The following is a 13877-nucleotide window of genomic DNA, read 5'->3' as shown; positions in this document are numbered from 1 at the left end:
AAATGCTAAATGATGGCTGGGCACTGTGGCTCACGCCTGTCATCCTAGCACTTTGAGAGGCCGAGGCAGGTGGATCACCTGAGGTCAGGAGTTTGAGACCAGCCTAGCCAACATGGTAAAACCCGATCTCTACTAAAAATACAAAAATTAGCCAAGTGTGGTGGCAGGCGCTTGTAATCCCAGTTACTCGGGAGGCTGAGGCAGGAGAATCGCTTGAACTCAGGGGGCAGAGGTTGCAGTGAGCCGAGATCATGCCACTTCACTCCAGCCTGGGCAAAAGAGCGAGACTCCATCTCAAAAAAAAAAAAAAAAAAAAAAAATATATATATATATATGTGTGTGTTCAGTGCTTAGGTCAGTGCTGCAGCATGCATTTTGTGCTCAATTAAAGGAGATGGTCATGGTAGTTGTTTGTGTTACCCTATTACAAAACATAAACAATTCAAGTTCTGAGTAAGAGGTTTAAGTAAATTGCTCATAAAATTATATAGCTAGTATTTGGCAGAGAAAGTTTTCAAATGCAAGCGTGTTTAATTTTTTTCTTTTTTTTTTTTTTTCAGACAGTTTCACTGAGCTAATTTTTGTATTTTTAGTAGAGACAGGGTTTCACCATGTTGATCAGGCTGGTCTCAAACTCTCAAACTCCTGACCTCAGGTGATCCACCTGCCTCAGCCTCCCAAAGTGCTGGGATTATGGGATTACAGGCGTGAGCTACCATGCCCAGCCAAGCCTGTTTAATTTCTTTCTTTCTTTCGTTTTTTTGTTGAGATGGAGTTTCGCTCCTGTCACCCAGGCTGGAGTACAATGCCGCGATCTTGGCTCACTGCAGCCTCAGCCTCCTGGGTTCAAGCGATTCTCCTGCCTCAGCCTCCCGAGTAGCTGGGATTATAGGCATGAGCCACTGTGCCTGGCTAATGTTTTTGTATTTTTAGTAGAGATGGGGTTCCACCATGTTGGCCAGGCTGGTCTCAAACTCCCGACCTCAGGTGACCTACTTGCCTCAGCTTCCCAAAGTGCTGGGATTACAGGTGTAAGCCACCGCACCCAGCCAGCCTGTTTAATTTCTAAATCACCTCAAATAAAGTATCAAAGAGAAACTGCTGCTCAAATAATTGTGCTCGAAGAATATGGTTTTTCTCTTCTTTAAAACTTGATTTTATTCTTATATCCAAGCTGCTTATATAAATAGATTCTTGAAATATTTTGGGACACTAAAATAGTCCTTCCTGATCTTACAAATTTCTTCTCTCCTAAAATTTATGTATAAATTGGTTGTTTGAAACTCAGAATGGATATTCCCTTAGGAAGTGGTGGTTGTGTTCTCAGGCCAATTCATAAAAGCTTCTCTAGCCTGTCTCTTCTCCCTTTCTAGTGCTTAATGTTTAGTTCAGTGGTTTTCAGATGGACAGTATATCAAAATTGCCTGAGTAGCTTTGTAAAGATAAAGGTACTTGAACAAAAAAAAATGAGAAAGAATGAATAAGACCTCGTGTATGATAGCACAGCAGGATGACTATAGTCAATAATAATTAATTGTACATTTAAAAATAACTAAAAGAGTATAATTGGGCTGGGTGCAGTGGCTCACGTCTGTAATCCCAGCACTTTGGGAGGCTGAGGAAGTCAGATCACTTGAGCCCAGGGTTTCAAGACCAGCCTGGTCAACATAGCGAGACCCTGTCTTTACAAAAAATACAAAAAATTAGCCAGGTATGGTGGCGGGTGCTTGTAGTCCCAGCTACAGGCTAAGAGGTGGGACTATCACTTGAGCCCAGGAGGTCGAGGCTACAGTGAGCGGCACTGCACTTCAGCCGAGGCCACAGAGCGAGACCCTGCCTCAAAAAAAAAAAAAAAAAAAAAGGAGTGTAACTGGATTCTTTGTAACACAAAGGATCAATGCTTGAGGGGATCGCTACCCCATTTTACCTGATTTGATTATGACACATTACATGCCAGTTTCAAACTATCTCTTGTACCCCATATATATATTAAATTACTATGTATCCACAAATATTAAGATTAAAAAAAAGATAGAGGTGACTGATCATACCTCAGATCTTCTGAATCAGAATTTTAGGGTGAATGTGCTGGATCCATCCCAGCAGAAGCCTGAGGCAGGGGAGGGCATGATGTAGTAAAGGTACTAGAAGAAGTCCTGTGTGGCTGGAGCAGAGACTGGTTGTCTTTAAACTCTTGATTGTGATCCTTGTGAATGAAAGTCATATGAGCCGATACCACCAATATATGTATATTCATTTTTAAATAAATTAGCCACCTGTACTACAATAAGCACAAATATTTTTTAAAAGATGAAATAAAAATAGTCCTTCCTGACTATTTTCATGTTCTAAAAACAGAATATGAAATTCTAATAATCACCTTTTGCTTTCTGTACCTATTTGGATAGTTTTATGTACTTTCTGGGATGGACAAACCACACTTTTGCAAAATATAGGCAAAGAGAGTGAAGGGAAGGTAGATAGAGACTAGATTCTGTAGGACCAGCAGAGCCAAGTATTTCTCTATCCTAAGTGCAATAGGAAGCAATTGGAAAATGTTAGGAAGGAAAATGATGTCAGATTTGCATCCTGGAAAAAATTACTTTGGCTGCCCAATGGCAAAAAGATTTAATACAGCAACTATGAACATGGGGAGTCCACTTTGGAATTTATGGCACTAGTTCTGATGAAAGGTGATTATGCCTTGAATTGGGCATTGCCAGTGAAGTTTAAAAGAAAAACAAGATAGATATTTTGGAGGCATACAGTATAGAATCTAGTGATGGATTGCCTGAGCATTGGTTGGGGGAGCAGACAATGGTGACTTGTGGGTTTCTGGCTTGAGCTTCTGGATGGAAGATGAACAGTGGGAGAAGAACAAATTGGGGGTAGAAGGTGGGGTATTAGTCCAGGTTTAAATATCTTGAATGTTAACCATCCAAATGATGATAGGAAGTTCACAATTGGATATGCAGGCTAAGCTTAGTAGAAGTTCTGGGCAGAAAACTATAAATTTAGGAGTTGTCAACACATAGTACAGAAATTCCTCTACCTCCAGATATTATTTATTGATAGGAAATATCTAAAGCAGAAGTGCCAAGGAGTTCCACAAAAATATTATACAAGATTAGACTTACAGGACTGAAGATGAGGAATTAAAAATGAACTGGTAAGCAGATTCTATAAAATGCAAGTCTCCCAAAACAGCTTATACTAGAATGTGGCAAATAAAGTACAAATCAGTATTTCAGAAGCTCTCAAAGATACTTTGATGAGCATGCTACATTCTGGAGTAAGCCACAAACATTGGAAAGTGGCTCATGTCATATAAGTATTCATGAATAAAGGTCCAGGTACATGTCACAAGTGTGCACACCACTAGGATTGAGTAATTGGGAAAGCTAGACATGTCAGATGAGATTAAAACAAGTACAGCACCATAGATTGTATGTTAGTATGAATTCAGGAGGAGAATGCCTGGGAATTTGATGTCTGTAAGAAGCCTTGGAAATTATGTTAGAGTTGCAAGAGAGAAGTATGTCCTTTGTCCCCACCCCCTTAAACCATTATGTTCCTTAAGTATTAGAATACAACTAATAATCATTTACAGGCTCTTACATTCTCTGAAGGTTTCCTCCTGCACCCAAGACACATGGGGCAAAATATCATTGTTTAATATGTTCCCTCTCCTCCTAGTGCTAAAAGCTTAAAAGGAGTCAAAGTGACTTCTTTTGCTGACCACTATGAAGAGGATTAAGTGAGGCCTATAGGGCGTGTCCCTCCTCTTGATGGATGCCTTCTCCTGATTCCTTTTCATCTGTTTCTTCTCGAGTGCATTATACTACTGCAAACTGTTAGAATTTTGGTTGCCACTGATCCACTTTATGTCCAGATCTTGATAAGTCCTTGCAAAAATAACTGTGACTCTGACTTGGAAACTCTCAGTAACCCCCAAATTTCCAAGGAAAGTGATACTATATTACATTTCTATTTTTTGTCTGTCCATTGATTAATATATTAAATGAGATAATTTATATTCATCCTAAGAAACTGTCTGAAGTGAGCAAGAGTAGCACATAATGGCTAGCACCTTTGGCCTATTAATTTTCTAGGCACCTGAACTGAGCACCAGGAATCTTCACTTCAGAAAATGTTAACTTGGGTCATATCAGCCTTTAAAGAAGAAAAACACAGTGATGTACTTTACCAGTATTTGCATCCATAAATTAATATTTTTGTATCTTTCATTTCTGAATTACAGAAGCAGATTCATCAAACCCTGAATGATAGCTCTTACAAGTGACTGGCCCAATGTTAAAACTGAGCACAGGAGAAATGCTCTGTGTTTTAACTGGGCAAGGAAGCTTGCATAAACCAGTCATCATGAAAATCCTCCTCACTGAGGTGCTTCTCCCTCTCCAACCCTCTGTCCCACAAATTTCTTCTTGATCATCTTTGTACCTTTTATAAATATCTGTTATTGCGCTTATGAAACTAGATGATAACTAGACACATATTTGGCACTACGTCTAGACTGTCAGCTTCTTGAGCAGCTTTACTTTAATCATCTGGTCCCAGGCAGTAGAGCAAAGTAGTTAAAGAGGGCAGGCTCTGGAGGCCAACTGGATTTCATTTCTGACTATTTACCAGCTGTATGATCTTGGGCAAGTTACCTATCCTCAACTTATTTGTAAAATCCAAATAATACTTCCCTCATGGAGTTGCTGGCAGGATTAAATATAGATTTTTCTAAATTAATAGGCTTAAAACTGTTAGGAAATTTTTTGACTTGAAGGAATTACATACTTAGTGGCAATTACTGCTAACCAATAACAAAGCAGAGGGAAGTGGACATCTGAATACATCAATGCAGTGCTAAAAACCTTGCACACTGGTCCAGGCCTCTCTTCTTGTCTTTATTGATAGTTTAGCTCAGAGGCTTTTAGTATGAATCCCACATCTTCTCAAGCATGTACCCCTCAAACCTACCAGCCCCCAACATCCACACCTGGTTTAGAAAGGTTTGTAGGCATCCTGTTTGTCACAGTGACAGGCAGCCGCTACTGACATTTAATAGGTGAAATCATAAATGGGCCCAGGGATGCCATGGGCTCAGAAATGGAGAGCGGAGTCTACACCAAAAATTATTCCACCCAAAATGCCAATAATATCTTACCTTGAGAAACAGTGGTAGTGCCCAGGGTCTTTTCTCTACTTAAATGCAAAACCAACTTTTCACAAAATTAATATACTATTTCATAAAGTCAGAATATGCCAAAGATCATGCCATATATATTACAGAGCATAGATCAACTTGAAAAATCTTTACGTGTGTATTCTGTTATTTCTCTTTTCTGTGTGTAAGTTCTTTTCAAGTTACTACAGTGAGTTTCAAATTTGTTATTTAAGAGTTCTATTATTCTGTTCATTATGATCCGAAGTTTAAGATCTGTGGTGTTGAAAAGCACTCCTAAATATACAAAGCCCTTGAACTCCTAAATATACAAAGCCCTTGAACTCCTAAATGTACAAAGATCTTGTTTGGGCCAGGCATGGTGGCTCACACCTGTAATCCCAGCACTTTGGGAGGCTGAGGTGGGAAGATTGCTTGAGCCTTGGATTTTGAGACCAGCCTGGGCAACATAGTGAGACCCTGGCTCTACCAAAAAAAAAAAAAAAAAAAGCTAGGCATGGTGGTGTGCCCCTATAGTCCCAGCTACTCAGGAAGCTAAGGTGGGAGGATCACCTGAGTCCAGGAATTTGGGGCTGCAGTGTGCTGTGATTGCGCCACTGCACTCCAGCCTGAGCAACAGAACAAGACCCTGTCTCTTAAAAAAAAAAATGATGATTGAGTTTGATAATCAGGAAACTTAACCAAATCTTATATGTAAGCAAATAAATATGTTTTTATTTGTTTGTTTTATTTTGAGACAGGGTCTCACTCTGTCACCTAGGCTGGAGTGCAGTGGCATGATTTTACCTCATTGCAACCCAGCCTCCCAGGCTCAGGTGATCCTCCCACCTCAGCCTCCCAAGTAGCTGGGTCTACAGGCATGTGCCACGGTGCTCAGCTAATTTTTGTATGTTTTGTAAACACAGGGTTTCACCATTTTGTGTCCAGGCTGGTCTTGAACTCCTGAACTCAAGTGATCCACCCACCTTGACTTCCCACAGGGCTGGGTTTATAGGCATGAGCCACCACACCTGGCCAAAATAAGTTTTATTAGAAATAACTCACTTTGGGAGGCTGAGGAGGGCAGATCACTTGAGGTTAGGAGTTCAAGAGCAGCCTGGCCAACATGGGGAAACTCCATCTCAAATAAAATACAAAAATTAGCTAGGCATGGGTGGCATGCAAAAAAAAAAAAAAAAAAAAAAAGAACTAATGCATGTGAAATTCAAATATTAGTAAGTATTCAAAATAAGATATGAAAGTAAGAATACAAAATAGGGTGATATCACTGGTTGATATGATTAGTGAGATGAACATTATTAAGGCAAATTCTTCCGATAATTATTGATATACAACACGATTAATATATATTCAATCTGAAAGAGTCATATATACAAATATGAAATAAACACCTCAAATGAGAAGAAGAGAGAAAACATGGAGAATGAAGAAAGTTGGGTGTATTCTTTTCAGTCTTCCCCTCCCATATCTCCGTCTGAGGCCAGCATGGCTAATATTGAGAAAGAGGAAGGCAAACGAGTAATTATTGTGCTCTGTCTTTTACTGTTATTGAAGGTCACTGTTTAACACTCCTTCGCCATTCCCCTAACCACTCCCCTTTGCCTTAAATTCATTAAGCTGTATTCTTTGTATTTCCTGATAACAGCTGACAAGGACCCACTCTCATCTGTAATGACAGGTGAGGGTATTGATGATAAGTAGAGTTAATAAAGCTTCTCCAGTGATTTAGAATTATAACGCTCTGAGTATTATCATCAGGGGAATAGATGAAAAAGCCCATTTCATTTTGTGCAGTGTCCTTCAAACTGCTGGTTATGAAATCATTTTAGAGGGTCTGTGAAATCACTGTGGAATACGATGAAATGTAATAGAAAGTATCAGCAGACACTGGGAGATCGGTCAGAGCGGTGGGGAAAAACTATAGGGAAAGGACGCAAACCTTCTGAAAGGTCAGAAGGTTCTGCAGAGCCCCAGGGGAGAATAGCTGAAGGCAGCTGTTCTGTAACCCTGAGGCATTGGGCAAGGAGTAGGTACAAGGGAGTGTAGGGGAATTTATCTTAAACAAACTTGTTTACTTATGTTGACCAGGAACTGACCTTTGATCATCCGTGGGGACGGTCCCCCTGAAAGGGGAACAATAAATGTTAATTACCTAAGAGGTTTTTAAATTTCTTTCTCCAGAAAGAAAAATTTCAAGCATCTGTATCCCATTCAGTATTCTCTAAAATAAAATCAAGTTTGTCCTGAAAGATGGTTTAAAAACTGAAAATCTATTTTCTTTGATTACCTCATAAATAACAAGAGTTTCATATCAGCTCTCCTGTCTCTTCCTCCTCCACCCTTTTCCCCTCTTTCACATTGTGCCAATCACACAGGTGGATGCTCAGTATCACCCCACAGCACAAGATAAATAAGCTTGGAAGGTTTCCTAGCAACATATTGTTCTGGGAACCTGCTCTGTTTCCCTGAACAAGATGAAGCCAAATATCCTAGAATCTCAGCCAGATGGGAAAGGATTAGCTTATTGAGAGTGTTATTGCCTTTTTTAAAAAAATATTTCACTTTGAAATGAACCTCTTAATATAAGTAGCAAAAGTGATTTTTAAAAGGACATGTAAAAATATCCCTTTAAAAGGACATTTTTTTCTCTTACATGTAAAAAAAAATTGATAATAGTTTGAAGTTTAAAAATATGGTTTCAGAATTCTCTAGGCACAAGCTTCCAGTATGTAATTCAGTCACTGGTGAGTGGATCCATTTTAGAACCATGTAGAAAATACTTCCACATGGAACTAATTCTCAGCCTGGTGTCCAGTGGTATGGTATTCCTGCTGTAAAAATACTGAAATACTTCCAGTCTGGTGGGAAAATGGCTCCTGGAGTAGGCTCTCTCCTCACAATACCTTTAGCTGCTCCCCTTGGCCCTTGTTTCTGCTCCTAGGGAAACATTGGAGACACCTTGTTACTGCTTAAAACCCTGAAGCTTCCCCTTTTTCTATAGCTCCAGGGCTATTTTAGTGCTAGTGATTTGCAACTTCATCTTCAGAGTCTATTTTTGGTTTTCTCAGTGTATGATTAATGTATATAGAGAAAATAAAAGAAATTGAGACTGCTATCAAAGCCAAGAAAAATAATGTCATCGTTTTGTTAACACATGATTGTGTATATTTCCCTTGTTTATCTAATGATCTGTGAGGCTACACAGTTGGCAGGTGGTGCTTTCCTTTCTATTGCACTCTAGTTGGTTACAGTATACTTGTTAGAGGTCTCTGGAGATGGAGTAATAAAGGATTCGTGTTTCTCATAACAATATTCAGCAGTGGCTTTGCAATTCAATTACACCCTGGAAAATGTCCTCACTCCTTGTTTGGCTGGGGAGACATTCCCCCATCAGCCAGATGAATATTCTCATAATGTGGTTGTTGACTGGTTTCTATCATCTATCAGGTTTGGACTGAGTTAGTGAAACTTCCCAATTGTGGTGAGAAGCAGATAATTCTAGTACTTCATAGTGTTCCTGGATAAGAAGAACAAAGTAATTAGAATAAGATGGGGAATGACACCTGGTGTCTTTGTTTTTTATGTAACAAATTATCTGGCCAGATGCCAGAGAATTAGTACTGTCCTCATTTTAATGAAAATAAGGAAATTGTGAGATAATTTTATATTCATGCTAGATGCTTTCCATTCTCTTTTGCTCTCTCACTCATATGTATATGTTTTCTAAATACCATATTTTAAACTCAACAAGGAACAATCTGTTGAGGGCCTAGTATGAGCCAAATACTGCTAGGTATTATGGCAGATACTGAGGGCAACACATCATCCTTGCCTTCTCAGAGTACGCAAGAAGTTTGCAACATAGCACGTTTGTAATCTTAAACCAAACAAAAACATTAAGGAAAGGTGTTGCTGTGTAAAGGAATCATAGGCTAGGCACAGTGGCTCAGGCCTGTAATCCCAATGCTTTGGGAGGCTGAGGAAGGAGGATCGCTTCAGCCCAGGAGTTTGAGACCAGCCTAGGCAACATAGCCAGACCCCATCTCTACAAAAGTTAAAATAAAATAATATAAGTAAGGGAATTCTATAACTTTGATTGTCCAAAGAAAGGCTAAAAGTAGATTTAATATGTATTATGGAACAGAATAAGTTCTAATACGTTAATTTTGATTGAATACTTATTTTTAAAAAAATTTTAAAAATGTCCATAAACCAGGCATTGTTTTAGATACCTCTCTGTTAACTCATTTAATTCTCCTGACACCATTATGAGGTAGAAATTTTGTTTACCTGCTATTTTATAGATGAAGAAACTGAGGCTAGGAGAGTTTTTTTGTTTGTTTGTTTTAAAAGACAGGGTCTCATTCTGTTGCCCAGGCTAGAGTAAGTGGCCGTCATAGTGCACTGCAGCCTGGAACTTGTGCGCTCAAGCAATTCTTCTGTCTCAACCTCCCAAGTAGCTGGGACTATAGATGTGCACCACTGTCCCCTAAGAGAGGTTAAATATCTGTTTACTGAGGGCTTTTATACTACGCTGTGCTTATTTGTTTATTTTTAAAATTCTAAGAGTCCATAGGAATCTAGTCTTTTTTCAGAAAATAGTAAACTACTGTCTTTTGTGGATGACATAATTTTAGCAAGAAATAAATGGGTTGTTTAGATGACTTTCTATTATCTCATACAGCATAATGATTCTATATTTGAGTTTTCATTGTCAAACACTAAAACCTCCTTTGTTTTCAGTATACTAACTCCATTTTAGAATATTTTTCTCTTCTCTTCTTTTTTTTTTTTTTTTTTTGAGACTGAGTCTCGCTCTATCACCCAGGCTGGAGTGCAGTGGTATAATCTTGGTTCACCGCAACCTCAGCTTCCCAGGTTCAAGCCAGGCTCATGCCTCAGCCTCCAGAGTAGCTGGGATTACAGATGCCCACCACCATGCCCCGCTAATTTTTGTAACTTTAGTAGAGACCGGGTTTCACCATGTTGGCCAGGTTGGTCTCGAACTCCTGACCTCAAGTGATCCACCCACCTCAGCCTCCCAAAGTGCTGGGATTACAGGCATGAGCCACCACGCCCAGGCCATTTTAGAATATTTCTTGTAGCTCAATTTTTTACTTATATAAAATAATAATTTTCATTTTCAACATAATAGAAGGATATGAGTGAATTATATTTAAGAAAGTTAAAATTAATAGCACTATTAAATACATTAACAAGAGAAGGTTGTGACATCAGCAATATTATTTATAACAGAGGTGGACAAACTGTAGCCTGTTTCTGTAAATTAAATTTTCTTGGAACACAGCCAGGCTCATTTCTTTAGGTATCACCCATGGCAGGTTTTGTATAATAATGACAGAGTTGAATCTTTGCAACTTAGACTCTATGGCCCACAAGGCCTAAAATATATACTGTCTGGACCTTTACAGGAAAAGTTTGCCAACCTCTACTCTGGAATCTCTATTTTTCTCCTAACTTTGAGTTGAGCATGTTCCCTTAGAATGCCAGAAATTTAACTAGCAAACACAACTGAATTTTTTTTCATAAATGGTGTCCTTGTCTAACATGGTTTTCCTCAAATCCCTGCAGGTACCAACCAAGAAGCTGAAGAAATATGAGAAAGAATATCAGACAATGCGAGAGAGTCAGCTGCAACAGGAAGACCCAATGGATAGATACAAGGTATGAGAAATATGTTGCACCTATCAAAGTACCTTCTTTTTTGTTTTAAATGAGACTGAGTCTTGCCGTGTTGCCCAGGCTGGTCTTGAACACCTGGCCTCAAGCAATCCTCCTACTCCAGTCTCCCAAGTAGCTGGGATTACAGGCACGAGCCACCATTCCCAGCAAAGTACCTTTTTTTTTTTTTTTTTTTTTTTCTTAAAGCAGCAGTTGTGGCAAGTTCAATTCCCTCTGTTCTTCCTTGATTGATTTAGATGCTCTCTGATCATGCTAACTGTCCAGGTATGTTTTCATTTCAGGAGACTCCCAAATAGCCAACCATAATATTTCTTTTCTTTCAGTTTGTATATTTGTAGGTAACTCCAGCTGTTGCATTTATACTGGGAATCTTCATAAGAAGCTGAGAGAAAGAGAGGGGAAAAAGAAAGTGGCTTTCTACTTTCAAAAATGAAACAAAAAGGAAAAATGGCAAAGTACTGTTTTAGCTGTGCATGGTCATATCCACAAAGACTTTTAGCAGGTGAACTGTTCCAAGACTGACACAAGGATGTTTCAAACTTGCCTCTGTCTGTAGCAAATGTTAAAAATACCAACTCACTTGGAAGGAAAAATAAAAATCACAAAGGTATATTGAGCACAGTAGTGGTGTTTGTTGCAACATTTATTTCCACAAATGAATTTATGAACAACAGTGATATTTGACTTAAAGTATGAAGTTTCAGAATCAAAATAATTTCATTTTAATACGTTCGTTAATTGTGAATCTCTTCAATGGTAATTAGCAACACTGTTCCCAGGATGCAAAGTTGGGAAACACTTATTTCCAACTTATTTTTTTCCAAGTAAAATATTATCTCTCTTCAACATGCTTTAACTTTTCAGACTCACACAGATACGTAACAGCTCCTTCTCCCTCCATATCAATACACTAAGATAAAAGAATACTGTATTTTCAGCACTGAGCAGCAGTGCCAAAATCTCCTGCCAAGAAATGGACTGTGTGGCATTATTAATTAAATCACCCACATTGGGATGACTTCCACTTTTGTAACTAGAGTTATCTTTATGTGGTCAGAGCTGCACATAGGCAGCATAGTCACACAGAACATCTTATCTCTGTTGCTGAATTGAATAGCATGGGATGTGTGCAGAGGAACATGGTAGGAATATGTAGGTTTTGTAGTCAGACAGACCTGAACTCAAATCTTGCTCATTTTTTAGAGCACAGGATTTGGACTCCAAATTGAGGGTTTTAATCCCCATGCCACCATTCAGCATCTTCGACTAGTTATTGAACCTCTTCCTCATGTATAAAAGGTATAGTGTTTCTGATTCCTTGATGGATTGTTACAAGGATGAGGGATGCTGTATGTTAAGGACTCAGCTCATAGTTGTGTTCAATAAATGGCTGTTATTTTATGAAGCCTACTACTACAGATTATGCAATTATTACTAGAATAATGCCACCTTATGTGGGTCTTCCCCTCTAGTCCCTTATTGATTGTTCTTATTTCTCTCAAGTATTGCCAACCAATAATCTCCCCTTGCTTATAGAAGTGGTTCAAGATCTGATTATAAAATCCCACATACTTCTATAGCAGATAACTATTAACAGATAATGTTTGAAGCTAATTTTCACCACCAACATCCCCTCAATAAAACCAGCTTTTAATGTAAATCACATAGCATGCTGCTTTAGAAAGGCTTGAAGGTAGTAATTATAAACTATTATTAAGCATCCAAAATGAAGGTCTCCTTTTGCTAATATCATTCAGATTTTCTTATTACTACAATTATTATGAATAAATTCTGTGAAGAGTGCTTTAAAATAAGAGAGAAATGGAAGACCAAACTTGTACATTTAAAATCAGGCTGGAATTGAACTTGTTATCGTGTCTTAAATCCTTTTTTGTGCCAAAGCAGGTATGTATACATTAATAGTAAGATGTACATTATTTTTAAAGTACTTATAACATGTAAGATTATCAATATGTATAGTTTTTATTGAGAGATCAAAGTAGGATTAAACTTCTTGTTTTGAAAGCAGGCATTACTTTTTCAGTTCAAGTATTGTTGATTCTTATTTACACATATCGGATACCCTCTATTGCTATTTCTTTTAGATTATTGTGATAACTTGTCAGTACATTCATCTAATGTCTCTATACTCTTAATAATGTCTAGGCATTTGTCCTGGTAATACACTTGGTGAATTTATAGTTCTTAGATTATAATTACATCTTCAAGGTGGCAGTCAACAACATAAGTTTCTAACCATCAACATATTTGGTTTGTAAGATGATCAGTATGCAGTTTAAGAAGCCATATTATAATTATCTTAATTAAAGTAGCAAAGTTAGAAAATACCTTTTACATCTTCTAAATTTAATCCTATGAAGAATAAGATCTCTGTCCTGGGAATGAGCACTTTGTAATTCATAGATCTTGGACTGGGAACCCAGTTAATGTAAACTCTTAAAAGACCGACTTGGGAAGATCTTTGAGGGCATTGAGTGAGAACTTGCACCAGTTCAGTAACAACCCCTCCTCAACATTAGAATCTATATTGCTTAAAAAGTCATTTCCACACCCTAGCTTGCCATATGACAAGAGAGTTAGAAGGTTGTGGGAAATTTATTTTTTAAAGCCCACATATGTTATATAATAAGATATTTTAAGAGGTATTTCAGTTCAATGCTATTTCTTTTGGACATGGTGGCATATGTAAAAGGGCTATCACAGGGAACCTAGAGGTGGGAATACAGATCCAGCAATGTGAGGTAGCTCTCAACAGTCATACTTCTTGCTACATCTATGTAAACATGTGTTTTATGTCTATTTTTATGACATATGCAGATATCTTCATGCTTAGGTTATATCGCTGTAGTCACCTTTATTCAACACTTAAATCTCAACCACAAAGAGATGAAATAATGTTAGTATAAATTTAAATTTTAAAACTCGACATATCTTGAAAATCTTCTGGAATTAGGAAGTA

General features: G+C 38.1%; 1 protein-coding gene across 14 annotated transcripts in view; it reads left to right on the top strand.

The window, feature by feature from the left end:
* Window positions 1-13877, top strand: part of RABGAP1L (RAB GTPase activating protein 1 like) — an 830901-nt gene that overhangs the window by 781790 nt on the left and 35234 nt on the right. For 8 of the 14 annotated variants that reach the window (XM_055111246.3, XM_063603797.1, XM_008978332.4 and 5 more), the window contains one exon: window positions 10787-10879. In XM_055111246.3, the coding sequence (XP_054967221.1) occupies window positions 10787-10879 (93 nt within the window). Of the gene's footprint in view, window positions 1-10786; window positions 10880-11220; window positions 11519-13877 lie in introns of those variants that run through there. The other 6 variants (XM_003824681.4, XM_034941037.3, XM_063603803.1 and 3 more) reach the window with 1 other exon arrangement.

The sequence above is a fragment of the Pan paniscus genome, chromosome 1 (assembly GCF_029289425.2).
Source record: "Pan paniscus chromosome 1, NHGRI_mPanPan1-v2.0_pri, whole genome shotgun sequence".
Lineage (NCBI taxonomy): Eukaryota > Metazoa > Chordata > Mammalia > Primates > Hominidae > Pan > Pan paniscus.
Note: the sequence above shows the minus strand (reverse complement) of the source record. Positions and strands in the feature narration are given on the sequence as shown.